This window comes from Limulus polyphemus, unplaced genomic scaffold, assembly GCF_000517525.1.
Source record: "Limulus polyphemus unplaced genomic scaffold, Limulus_polyphemus-2.1.2 Scaffold3637, whole genome shotgun sequence".
Taxonomy (NCBI): Eukaryota; Metazoa; Arthropoda; class Merostomata; order Xiphosura; family Limulidae; genus Limulus; species Limulus polyphemus.
The window spans coordinates 87,213-99,756 of NW_013669247.1; the positions used below are offsets into that span (position 1 = coordinate 87,213).

At 35.5% G+C, this 12,544-nt stretch overlaps 1 protein-coding gene across 1 annotated transcript in view; it reads left to right on the plus strand.

Annotated features, from left to right (window-relative positions):
* Positions 1 to 12,544, plus strand: part of LOC106469738 (zinc finger CCHC domain-containing protein 4-like) — a 23,971-nt gene continuing 11,427 nt past the window's right edge. Inside the window, 5 exon segments of the mRNA XM_013930250.2 lie at positions 1 to 170; positions 692 to 789; positions 791 to 1,084; positions 1,914 to 2,005; positions 6,182 to 6,254. Of these exon segments, the coding sequence (XP_013785704.2) occupies positions 107 to 170; positions 692 to 789; positions 791 to 1,084; positions 1,914 to 2,005; positions 6,182 to 6,254 (621 nt within the window). The 5' untranslated portion in view covers positions 1 to 106.

Sequence of the window (12,544 nt, forward strand, 5' to 3'; positions counted from 1 at the left end):
AGTACGCAGAAGGGGGGGGGGGGGTAGTAAGTTAAGTCTAGTAACCTCATATTTTACCATAATGATATTAAATTGATAAATATACTCTAGATTTTTATTTTTTGACATGGAAAATCAAAGTATTGATTTTATACCAAGTGTTGAAGAAAGCCATCCCAAGTGTTTGCATGGTAAGGAAAATCAAGAGAAGGTGTGCTTGTTCAAAAGAAAACTAGTGGTTAATATATGGTCTAGTCAATTTGGCTAATGTTGACTGTTTGACATTACACAAAATAGATAAATAAATGAATGGTTATATATTAGAAATCTTATCTCTGTATTTTAAAATGCAAGCTTTCTATGGAGTATTTACATGTCATTGTATGTTTATTTAGTTCAAAATATTGTAAGCTTAGCAACTTTAGATAAGATTTCTAATATATAACCATTCATTCATTTATTTATCTATTTTTGTGTAATGTCAAACAGTCAACATTTACTGATGATTTAGTGTTTGAATATTATTATTAACTTATTTACTTTCATTCAGAATTTGCTATTAATAATTAACATAATATTTTGCCATTTTTTGAAGCTATTTTTATGTGAATATAATTTTGAGATTATTAGTTCAAAGTGTGTTGAGGTTTCTAATATAGGTATTTATGAAGTATTACCCTTTCAGAATGTGATATAAAATTTCAATATTTAGGTCCTACACTTCTTTTTGAACGCTTCACGGTTGAAGGAAAAAGAACAGGAAGAAAATTCTTTGCTTGTTCATCATGTCGTGACAGGAATGACTGTCCTTTTTTTCCAATGGGCTGATGAACAAATTACTTATCATGTTCAACAGAAGAAGAAGAAGCATGCTGAAAATTCAAAAAACTTAAATTTTTCATCAAAAACCATACATAAGCAACTAAAAAGATTATTATCTCTGCCTTGTCATATAAGAAGATTTTGTAAAACATGTTTTTTACTGGTGTTACCTGAAGATTTTGGTGAACATAAAGATCATGAAATTTTAGAAGGCCTTTCTGATAATATACTCAAACAACCAAGTTACTTGCTGCCTTCATTATCAAAAAACAAGAAAGAAGCAGTTAAGTATATTTTTATATGTTATATTGTACAGAAACTTTAGCAAATAATAGAAGCATTGTTTTAAATATGTATAGTACATGTAAGTTACACAAAATATTGGAAAAAATATTGAAGCTAAATGATCTACACATATACATGTTTTGTTTTAGTAGAAAATTAATTATACTAAGTAAGTTATTACACAGTTTATATTTGTAAAGCATAATTTGTCATGTTTGGAACAGACTAGAAATTTTAAACAAAATTATGTGTATGACATAAGGTGTATGATGATGTATCATTAAGCTATAATTTGAAAATCACTAAATAAATGTTGCTGTCCAAAGAATAAACATTAGTGGAAAAGAACTACAATAACTTTATGAATAATATTACAATAAAAATCTGAGTAAACTATGTAAAAAAAGTTTTCATTCACTCCATGTTTCATCACTGAAACACCCAAGTTATCATGTTGACTGTACTGGGTTTCAAATAAAACATTATTAGAAGAAACCTTGCCATAACAAGTATAGTGTTTCTTTTTTATAAATGAAGATGCTGCAATATATAAAATATGTTAAAAAATGTTTATCAAAAGATCTAAAACATTTGATCTTTGACACTTTTACTAGATAAATTAAATGAAAAGCAACAAAAAACAATCTTTCCCATTAACTATTTCTTGAGAGTTATAAGTAAATACAAAATAATACACACAACCTCTTGTTCTCTATATATATATATACCATGAGGAGTAATGTATTTTGGTGTTTCATTATAACAACTACATGATGAGAGTGGTAAATGTTTCAGTTATTCTCTTATTGGATGTTTGTTTTCTTCAGCAATATTTCTTTGATGAGAAGACTGTTGCTTTTGTGGTCTCTACAGTTAAATCTCTCGGCTTTACAAGAATCCTTTCTATAGGCACTCCAAGGTAAGAAACTATTATTTAAATTGTACACCATACTGCTTTTATACATAGACATATTATAATGCTTCATTGAGTTTGACATTCCCTCTTGTTGATGTAGCTGAACCTATGGTTATGGTGCTGAATTTGGTACCTAATGTGAACAAATACATGTATTCATTTATATTATCATTTACTCCACTGCAGTATAGAAAAACCTGCAGTGTTAGATCTAGCTCTGAAATTGAACGGCTTTGAACTCTTTATTTTATAATAAAACCTATTAAGTATATGCAAATAAAAACTAAACTAGACTTGTTACTGGTTGTACATAATGGCACGCAATTTTAGGTTCATATATATGGAATGGTTGTTTTATTTGTGTTAACATTTTGATTACATTACACAAACTTGCATGTCTTGGAGTTTGCATTCATGTACAGAATTTTTGTTAGCATGTTATCACTGCTGGTAGCTTTATTAACAATGTAATACTTCAATCATTTCAATGACACTTAAAAAATCCCATCTGAACCATGTATTATTGGACACAGTCTCTACTGGTTTTACATATTATGATGTAATTTTTCATGATGAAAAACATTAAAAACCAATGACATTCAAATTGGCTGTTTTGCAGATGAACAGAAACAACTATTGTGGATTTCCATTTTCCACAGGGGCAAACAGTCTCCTTTCCAACTGTCAAAGTTTTTGAAATGTTGCTGTTATAAGATGTAGTATTTTTGTGACAACTAAGTAGTGTAGTGAGCAGAGTTTAAGTCTGTTTTATATATACATCAGTAAAGTTTAGATTTTCAGTATCTAATCAAACAACACACTATAGCTTGAGAGATGTATTGAGAAATGAATATTAATTCATATTGTCTTCCTGTACTATAAACTTTTGTGACAAACTGGCTTTGTGCTACATGACTATGTGCAATGGAAAAACCTCAGATGTAGTATATTTATTTAGTGAAGTATGTGGTTGCATCTTAATGTACAAGTGAATATCTTCAAAAACTGGATTGATGTTTTAAAAAATTCAAAAAATGTGAAGTATGTGTGTTTGTCTACATATATGGACCAATGTATAAAACCAGTATATGTTAATACTTAGCATAAGGACAACAAAGGACTTTTTGACCCTTCAAAGCTGTCCATGCACATCCACTCTTGGGAAAAGTAAAAATTTAAACCATTAAGCTCATTAACTCAAGAGTTCAAGTAAGGGTAATATGCACATTAGCAAAAATAAATAAATAACTCCACAATATAATTCTGTGCTCATGGCACTGTTTTTTTTTCCTACCTACTCTATGGTATTCTCAGATTAAACTGATTTCAGTAAAGAGTGTTAAGTAGTCCCACTTTATAATGAGAGGATCAGCAGGATACATTACAAAGTAAGTCTGAACTTAATGAAGCATTTAAGACATTTTTTGGGAGAAGTACAAATGCTTCAGGGCCTGGCATGGCCAGGTGGTTAGGGTGCTCGACTCACAATCTGAGGGTCGCGGGTTCAAATTCCTGTCACACCAAACATGGTCGCCCTTTTAGCCATGTGATGGTCAATTCCACTATTCATTGGTAAAAGAGTAGCCCAAGAGACAGTGGTGGATGGTGATGACTAACTGCCTTCCCTCTAGTCTTTCACTGTTAAATTAGGGATAGCTAGTGCAGATAGCCCTCGTGTAGCTTTGCGTGAAATTCAGAAACCAACAAGCAAACAATAGAAATGCTTCAGTGGACAAAGATTATGATTTTATGAATATTCATGTATGACACACATACATGTCAAGCAAAGAAAAGACATGCATACCAGTGAATGTCTAATGTAAACTACATTGAAACGGTTGACTAAAAAAGGAAATGTATATGTTAAACAAATACTGTTATGCATTCCAAGCTGCAGTATAAACCAGCAGTTTGTCTTATCAACATAAACAGATGCGAACATAGAAAAAGGCTGCAGAAAGTTCATATTATTAACACTAACTAGAGGAAATGAATTCTGTAAAAACCTCACCAGCGAAACTGATCAGAAGAGAGACAAGGAGAAACACATGCACATAAGCTGTGGATTAACAGCTCTTTACCATAACCAATTAACAATTAGTTTTGGTTTTGGATTGATAAAACAATGAAATGTACCAATTATATAGAGGACCTACTTACAAAGTAAGCATGTAGAGAAAATTGAATGCACGTAAGAACACACAGAAATGTGGATAAAAAGTCATGTTTTTGGACCAATAATCAATTCTCCAAAGATGATATAGATGACAAGAGATACCACATAGGTAACCAGAAGAACGGCAGTCCTCCAATCTGTAGAAAATTTACAACATACAACTTCTATGTAAATAATTATTGCTACTCTCTCTAATCAAATAGTGTAATTAGGAACTGATGTAAAATGTCTAATGTTAAGGAGAACTTGCAAATTAAATTATATCTGAGTATATTTCACATGATGTTTTAATTGATAATCTATTTGTTATAGTAAGAGATTTGATGGATATTATTGAAGGCTTGATTAATGAGCAATTGCTAGCTCAGAATGAAGAATTTGATTCCTTTAATATAGAAGATTGTCAAGATTCTTTTGGTAATTTCAATGTAAATGAATATTTGAATATTTTGTATTAAAAATATTGTATGTGTTTTCAATCTCAGTCTTCGAGTCAATTCTTTATTTTAACTGTAAACTTTCTCAAGTTGGTGACTTGTCTACCCTACTGTATCAAGTGTTCCAGTGAAAGTACACAGAGTGTATTTTATTTCTGACAGAAGTAAAGATTCAAACATATTTTTGGTGTGAAAGTGCCTTATATTCACTATGAGAAAAACCTGTACACTGGATAGGTGAAGTGAAGAAAAAGTGTCATTGGCCACTATTCAGTTTTTCACATTATATAACCGCACAATAGCAGGTATAGTAAATAAACACACATTGATCAAAGTGTATATTGAACTGGACCTCCCTTGAACTTAGACTTCGAGATTAAACAATTTTCAGAATACTAAGTTTATTTATTAAAAGTTAAGATTCTTTTAATTTTCAATCATAAATTGATGAACTGATGTTCTTCCATCAATCAACTCACTTGCGATCCTGCATAAATTGTTTAAATCTAACATTTCTTATTTAACGATTGGCCTGGTGGTTTAGTTGCTCAACTTGCAATCTGCAGGTCATGAGTTTGAATCCCTGTCACACTGAATATGCTCACCATTTCAGCCATGGTGGTGTTATAATTTGATGTTCAATCCCACTATTCATTGCTAACAGAGTAGCCCAAGAGTTGGTGATTGATTGTTTTGACTAGCTACCTTCCTTTTAGTCTATTATTACTAAATTAGGGATGGCTAGCATAGGTAGCCCTAGTGTAACTTTGCATGAAATTCAAAACAAACAAACTTAACTGGAAATGTCAGATTTACCCATAGTGACTGGTGCTACCACATAACTGGTCATTTCACTTTAACATAGGGAAGGACATAACCTCTAGATATAATCTGTCCTAAGAGTGAAGTACACTGGTGATGTTTTCCCAGTCAAAGAAAGATAAAATTTACTGTTCCATAGAATACAAAAAACCAGTAATTGAATTCTTCAACAAACGTAAGCATTTTTGTTTCTTAAAAAAGACATATCACAATGAAATTTCTTAGAATTTCTCAAGTGAATTTGTACAAGTATCACATTTAATAATATTTTATTGCATAGAAGATACATAATCTGTAGTAAGTTTATTTCAAGTTCCAGCCAGTAATTGTATTACAATGCAATAAAACAAACCATACAACAGGTGCATTGAATTGATACACCAGGATATTTTAGATGAAGAAGAGAGTCGACAATTTCTTGAAAAATTAGCATGGCAAATTAAATATTTGCTTTTCTCAAGAGATATGTGTTAAAGGACAGCCTCAAAGAACTGAATAGTCCATTGTCTTCTGCACATAATATCACAGATTTGTTTTGTCTCGTATAGAATGGGTGTCTTGTTTATGAGAAGTAGAATGTTTACAAATTACATTTGTATAATTTGACTAAAGTTTATGATAACTTAAATCAAGAGAATTTGGTTTGGATTTTTTACAATTCTTCCTGTTTTGAACCAGTTTGAATTAATAAATAAAGGTTCCTTCTTCAATATTGTGTGACAAGGTTGAACATTTGTGTTTTAGGATCCATGAATATATCAAAATGAACAAAACGATTGATCTTCAAAGTCTTCTTCTAGACATAGACAAAAGATATGTAAGTAATTATCTTCTCCTCCTCCCAACTAAGAGAAGTTTTTTAGTTCAAGTCTTCTGTACAGTAGAAATGATAAACAATGTGTGATTAAATCCTGTGATAAAATTTCTTGAATGAGTGTTGTTCTGCAAGACATGAGAAGAAAAACTTGGCTAAAAAATAATAAAGAATAATTTGACTCATCTAAGTGAAAACTTTTTCTAGTTTAATTTTGTGGGATGTTTGTAATTAGAACCTTTGTATTTTCTTACTTTTCAATGAAACTTTTTCTGAGCCTAATTCCATTGCATCATGATCTTTACTGCCTGAAATGTTGCACAAAATAAAACTAGAAAAAAGTTTTCATCTAAATCTGTAAACTTATTCTTTATTATCTTTTACTCAAATCCTGTGATAGTTTACATTCAAAAGCTTAGTAAACTTGGCTGAGACATGTTTATCTCAATAACTATTTGAACTCTGTACCTCTACCATTTCCAAATGTTGATTTTGTTTCAATATGTATGCTGAGTTTTCAACAGAAACTTACAATTATAAGTGAAAATTTTCACATCTTGATCCATTTCAACAAGAAACATTTTATCAAATAAATGTTATTGCTATTGTTAGCTGTGTACTTTGTTTGTACTTGTTCTTGTTATATCCTTTTTGTCTTTACATGAAAATGTCTTGTGTATCTGCTAGAAATTTTACACGGTAGAAAAAAAATTACCAAATGTGCCTCAGTTTTTAGACCTACAAACTTCAGACCAGAACCATTGTCCAGTAAATAATATTTACATATGAGCACCATTTTTATTTGTATTCTGTATTTGTCCTTGCCCTTGTAGTACATTTTTAACATGTCTGCTTGAAATTTCATATTATTATTACTTCTACAATGTCTGAAAGTTAACTTTTTCCATGTTTATATGATTGTAATAAGTTAAGATGTCAGCAAATGAAATACATGAGAGAACTTAATGAAGAAGGTGAAACTTACACCTGGGTGTGTGTTTGTGTCTATATATATATATATATATATATATGTATGTATGTATGTCTATATAGTGAATAATGCCAAACAGTATTCTGTAATTCGTGGCTACTCATGCATATCTTCTTGCTTCAGTGAATGAAAAGATTACCTAGTTGTTTTACAGGTAACAAATGTGCTAGTGTTTTAAATATATATTGTTCTGATATGATACCTTGCCTCTACTCGCATAATAGCTTCCCTTGATTTTGTGTTGCCCTATATCTGTTTAACTTTTGCTCACCACTAGCCTTGAGGCTCCCACCTAAACTCGTGTGTTTCCACATGGTATTGCAGCACTGTAGCATGCAACAACCCTCTACCAATGGTAGTGTTTTCAACACATTTTCCTAGGGCAGCTGGCTCCCTCTATACTTATTGTACAATAATCACTTCTCGATTTAGCACTCACATGTACAGATGTAAAGTGTTTACTTGTGCCAGTGGTTAACATTTCACTTTTTGACAACTATTTTTCTGTTGTCTTTACTTAGTTTGTGGAAGGCTTTTGGTTATTTTTTCCCCTGTTCCTTTCCACATTATGGACTTGCTAGTTCATGGCAGATACTTGTTCTCTTGTCTTTTCTATGTTGGTGCATTTATCTTCTGCTTTGTCTCTCTGTATGTGGTTGCTTATTTGTTGAGATCTATTAAGTAGGAATGGCTTTCCATCTCAGGAATATTTGTCTGCTTCCTATCTACATGACTTTAGACTGGCACCTTTCCTTTGCCAGTCTTTTTGGGGGGTGGAGTGAATCCCAATTTGTTGTAATCTCGTGTGGAGGCTGTATGCCAACACTCCTCCATATTTCTTTGGTTTCCCATGTTTTGCAATCTTCAATTGCACTTGTATTCCCATCCTCCTGCTTCCTCTTCTCTCCCTGTTCCCCCTTCCCATGTTTCTTCTCCAATACATTCATACTCTCACAATCGTTTTCTTCACCATCAAAATTGATAATGACTATCCCTTGGGTTCAAGTCCTGTAGGGACATGGTGGGCCCAGTTTGCTCACTTGTGGAACCTGTTTGTAGCAGATTATTGGATCTTTTCGATGTTGTCAGGGATATGGGATCATCATTTTTCCTCCCCTCTTCCTTTGCCTCCCATTCTTTTCCCTCCTCCTGATGATCTAGTTTGTTACCAGCATCTGTCGGAAGTGAATATTTGGATCTCAAGCAGAAGGATGCTATAGAACAGGTTTGTTTTCCTTCTCTGGGTTTTTATTCCTGTCTGTATGTCTTCCCCAAGAAAACAGGGTATTGGCATCTGGGATTGATCTTTCGATTCTCAATCACTTCATTTTCCTCCCTAATTTTATCATGGAGTGCATTCTTGCCCTCAGGTGATCTTTTACTTCCAGTCTATGGATGACCAAGGTCGAAGTCTCGGATACTTACCTTCACATTCCTAATCCCCCTGCATCCAGGTGTTACCTTTGATTTGTTCATTGAGGTCTGGTGTGTCAATTCCATGCTCTTCCATTCAGCCGTGTCTTGTCTCTCTATGTTTTCAGTCGGGTGGTCTGAGCTTTTGCTCTTCACATTCATGACCTGGGAAGGAAGTTTCACCATTACATGGATGACTGACTGGCAACTTTTGGCTCTGTTGTAACAAGCCTCATAAAACCACACCCTTCTCCTCCATTAGGAGTCAGCATGTCTGGGCTGGCTAGTCAAACTGGAGAAGTTGCATCTGACACCCACCCAGTATCTCATTCATTTGGGTGTGTTTTTTAATTCTACCTCAGCAGGGTCCAGCCTTCTACTCTTCATTTGTGAGACATGGAGTGCCATATCCTCTCCTTTTCTCACTGTGCAGGATGTTCTCTCACTCTCTTTTGGAGACTTCGGGTTCTATGGAATTCCTTATCCCTTTGGGGCTTGCTTCTATGTATCATCTTCACTGGACTCTACATGATCAGTGGAACCTTGCTCAGGATCCCTTACCCTCCATTGTTCACCTTCCCTCTTCACTACAGGTCGACTTCACCTAGTGGTTTGACAAAGCAAATACCTCAGCAAATGTTGTTCTTCCTCCTCCTCATCTGGGCTTTCATCTGTTTACAGATGCTTCCCTGAAGGAGTTGGGAATTTATTTCGACTCAGAAGAGACTTTGAGTTGTTGGCCAGAAGTCGAATCGATCCTTCTTATCAATCTTGGAATTGTTGAAGGCACGTCAAGCTGTGGATCTTTTTTTTTTTTGACAGTTTTTGGGCATCTCATAATGACCCACACCAACAACTCTTATCTCTTATATCAACCATCAAAGGGGCACCTGGTTTCATTCTCACTAGATCTTTTTTTCTGGGCCCATTCATTGCACAACTGTCTTATTGCTTGTTATATCCCAGGTGCCCTGAATCTTATTGCTGATCGTCTCTCACTACCTGACAATGGAGTGATCCCTCAATCCCCTGGTACTCGAGTGGCTATTCTCTCAGCTAGACACTCCCCTTTTGGATACTTTGGACACTCACCTCAATACCAAACTTACCCTGTTTAGGTCACTGGTTCTGCAACTGGATGCATTCAGCCAGGACTGGTCCAACCTTTTCTTTATGCCTACCATTCTGTTAATCTTCTTCCACATGTACTTTCCCTTATTCAGACCACTCTGTGTTGAGTCCTCTTGATTGCTCTGTATTGGCCAGCTCAGCCATAGCTCCACTCTTGAAATTTCTACAGTCCTCTCTTCCTCTATCCCAATACCCCCTGTCTCAACCATGTCCCTCCCTCTCCCATCCAACAGTCTCCACACTCTGTTTTCACACACAATTTTTTCTGGTCCTTTGCAAGATGCTTCAGACTCTTCATGTGTAGCCTTCCTCCTTTCTTGTTCTGTTTGTTCTTCCTCCCTCCTTGTATATCATCAGAAGTGGCACATTGTCTGTCATTGATCTCTGCATCTTGGCTTCTCTCTTTCCTGCCCTTCTATTACCCACCTGTCTGAGTTTTTCACTTGGCTGTTTGACCAAGTCTTATCACTATTGGCCATTGCTGGTTACAAAGCTGCACTGTTGAATACTTTCCAGTTTTTGCATTCTTGTTGTGTCTTCTCCTCAACTGTCCCTTTTCTTTTCTTTTTGCTTTCTTTATTCCCTTCATCCTTTCTGATTGGTACCTGCATGCTGTTCTCCATGCCCTTACTCTCTATCTTTTTGATCCTTCAGCCTCTTGTTTCTTGTTCCATCTTTTGCTTAAAAACTATTTCTTGCTTCATTCTGCTTGTGGCTGTCAGTAGTTGGATATATATGATATAGATGCTTTTTGTGTTCTTTTCCATTATTCTTATATTCTCCTTTATCCCCCAAAATGTCTTCAGCATGTGAGGGAGACAGCACATTCATCCACACCTCTCTTCCATCCATTGTTCATCTTTATTCCCATTCTGATCCTGATCATCTTCTCTCACCTGTCTGGGTGGTTCACTGTTATTTGCCTTGCACTGTTTCTGTTTGTGGTTCCCACTCCCATCTCTTTATTCCTTGGTACTCCTCTTCTTCTTGTGATCTTTCTCCCATTACATTCACAGGATGGCCGAGATGGTGCTTATATCTAGCATATATGTCTTTGGACAGGGATTTTTAGGTCTCCTCTCACCAAATTAAACACCTTTTCCTCTCTCTGGCTCTCATTTCCATTGTCCGTTGGAGAAGATGGTGCAGAGTGACGTGTGGAGTACCCCACATACTTTCATTGCTCATTATCTTGACCATCTGGCTGTCACTTTTCTATTAGGATATTGGTTGCTTTCTGTTGCCATTCTTCATACCTCTTACTGACTCTGACTAGTTAAGTTCATTTTCTATCTATCTTACCTTTTCAGAGGCCCTATTCTACTTCTCAGGATCCTGCTGAGTGGCATGTGGTGCTTACCAGGACATACTTAGGTTTAAATCTGCACCGTGCGGCCATTTGGGCCTGAAACACTCACTGATGAGATGGGGTATTCCATAAGGGCACTGGAGGTTTCCTCACAGTGTATTGCTTCCTAAATAAGGCCCAATTTAGACCATACCTACGCATGGACTATCATGAGTAAAACAGTGTTGGGATAGCTGCTCATCCGACTTGTTCTGGTTGTATATACTTGGACTGGCCTGCTTTTAAAAATAGAGTTTCACAGTCACCCATTGTACTGTTTTAAGGTGTTGCATTCCTCAGGGCTCCTCAATGCATTCCCCTCTTTGCTAAAGGAGTACAGGAGCCCGTACTACTCACCAGTTCCTAACTGCGGGGGTAGTGGACCCTGGAGGCTTCCTCCTGAATGTGACCAATTTCACTCAGTAGAGAGTAGGGCAGTAGTATTATTTTGGTGTAGATGATGTGAACCCTCCTCCTGCACACTACATCATAAAGTATTAGGATGTTGAGAAATTAATGTCACGTTTTGGAACACTGATTAACCACCCCCCAAAAAACGTACATCACGTATATTAGTTAAACAAACCACCTAAACCTCACATTAGTGTAGCCTACATGTAAAGTTTAGTATACTCTAATCCCTTACAGTGATGGCACACGATGAGACACACATCTGGCATGTAATGCTGTTTGAATACAAGAAGGGAACAATGCCTCTATAGCCACAAAGAATATCAGAGAAGTTTCAGAAATGTTTTGAATGTTCGTAAGTGTCAACAATGGTTCAGCAAATTTTGTTCAGGTGACTTTAGCCTTAAAAAACTGTGATGGCAGGGGCCGACCTGTTGGAATTGATATTGATGCTCTGAAGACGCTTGTTGAGTCTAACCCAAGGCAACACACTCATGAAATGGCCATGAAATTGCATGTCTGTCACGAAACAATATGTAAATACATAAGGAATATGGGAAAAAGGTATATGGGTGCCTCATGAACTCTCCGATGATCATTGTTTCCAATGTGTGAACGTTGCTTTTTCTCTTCTGGCTCGTAATGCACGTGAACCATTTTTGGACAGAATTGTCACCAGTGATGAAAATGGATTCTCTATACGAATATTAAATGCCAAAAACAATGGGTCAGTCCTAGACAAAAATCACTTCTGACCCCTAAACCTGGACTCCATTCGCAGAAAGTGATGCTTTGCAATTGGTGGGACATCAAAGGAGTAATTCATTTCAAACTCCTCTATAATCAGCAACTGAAATGTTTAAATCAAGCCCTTCACTCATCAGTCAGAAAGGTGTTTTTCTTCTCCACGACAGTGCACGTCCACATGTGGCATGTTTGACACAACACAAGATTATGGAGTTGGATTAAGAAGTTCTCCCCCATTCACTATATTCTCCA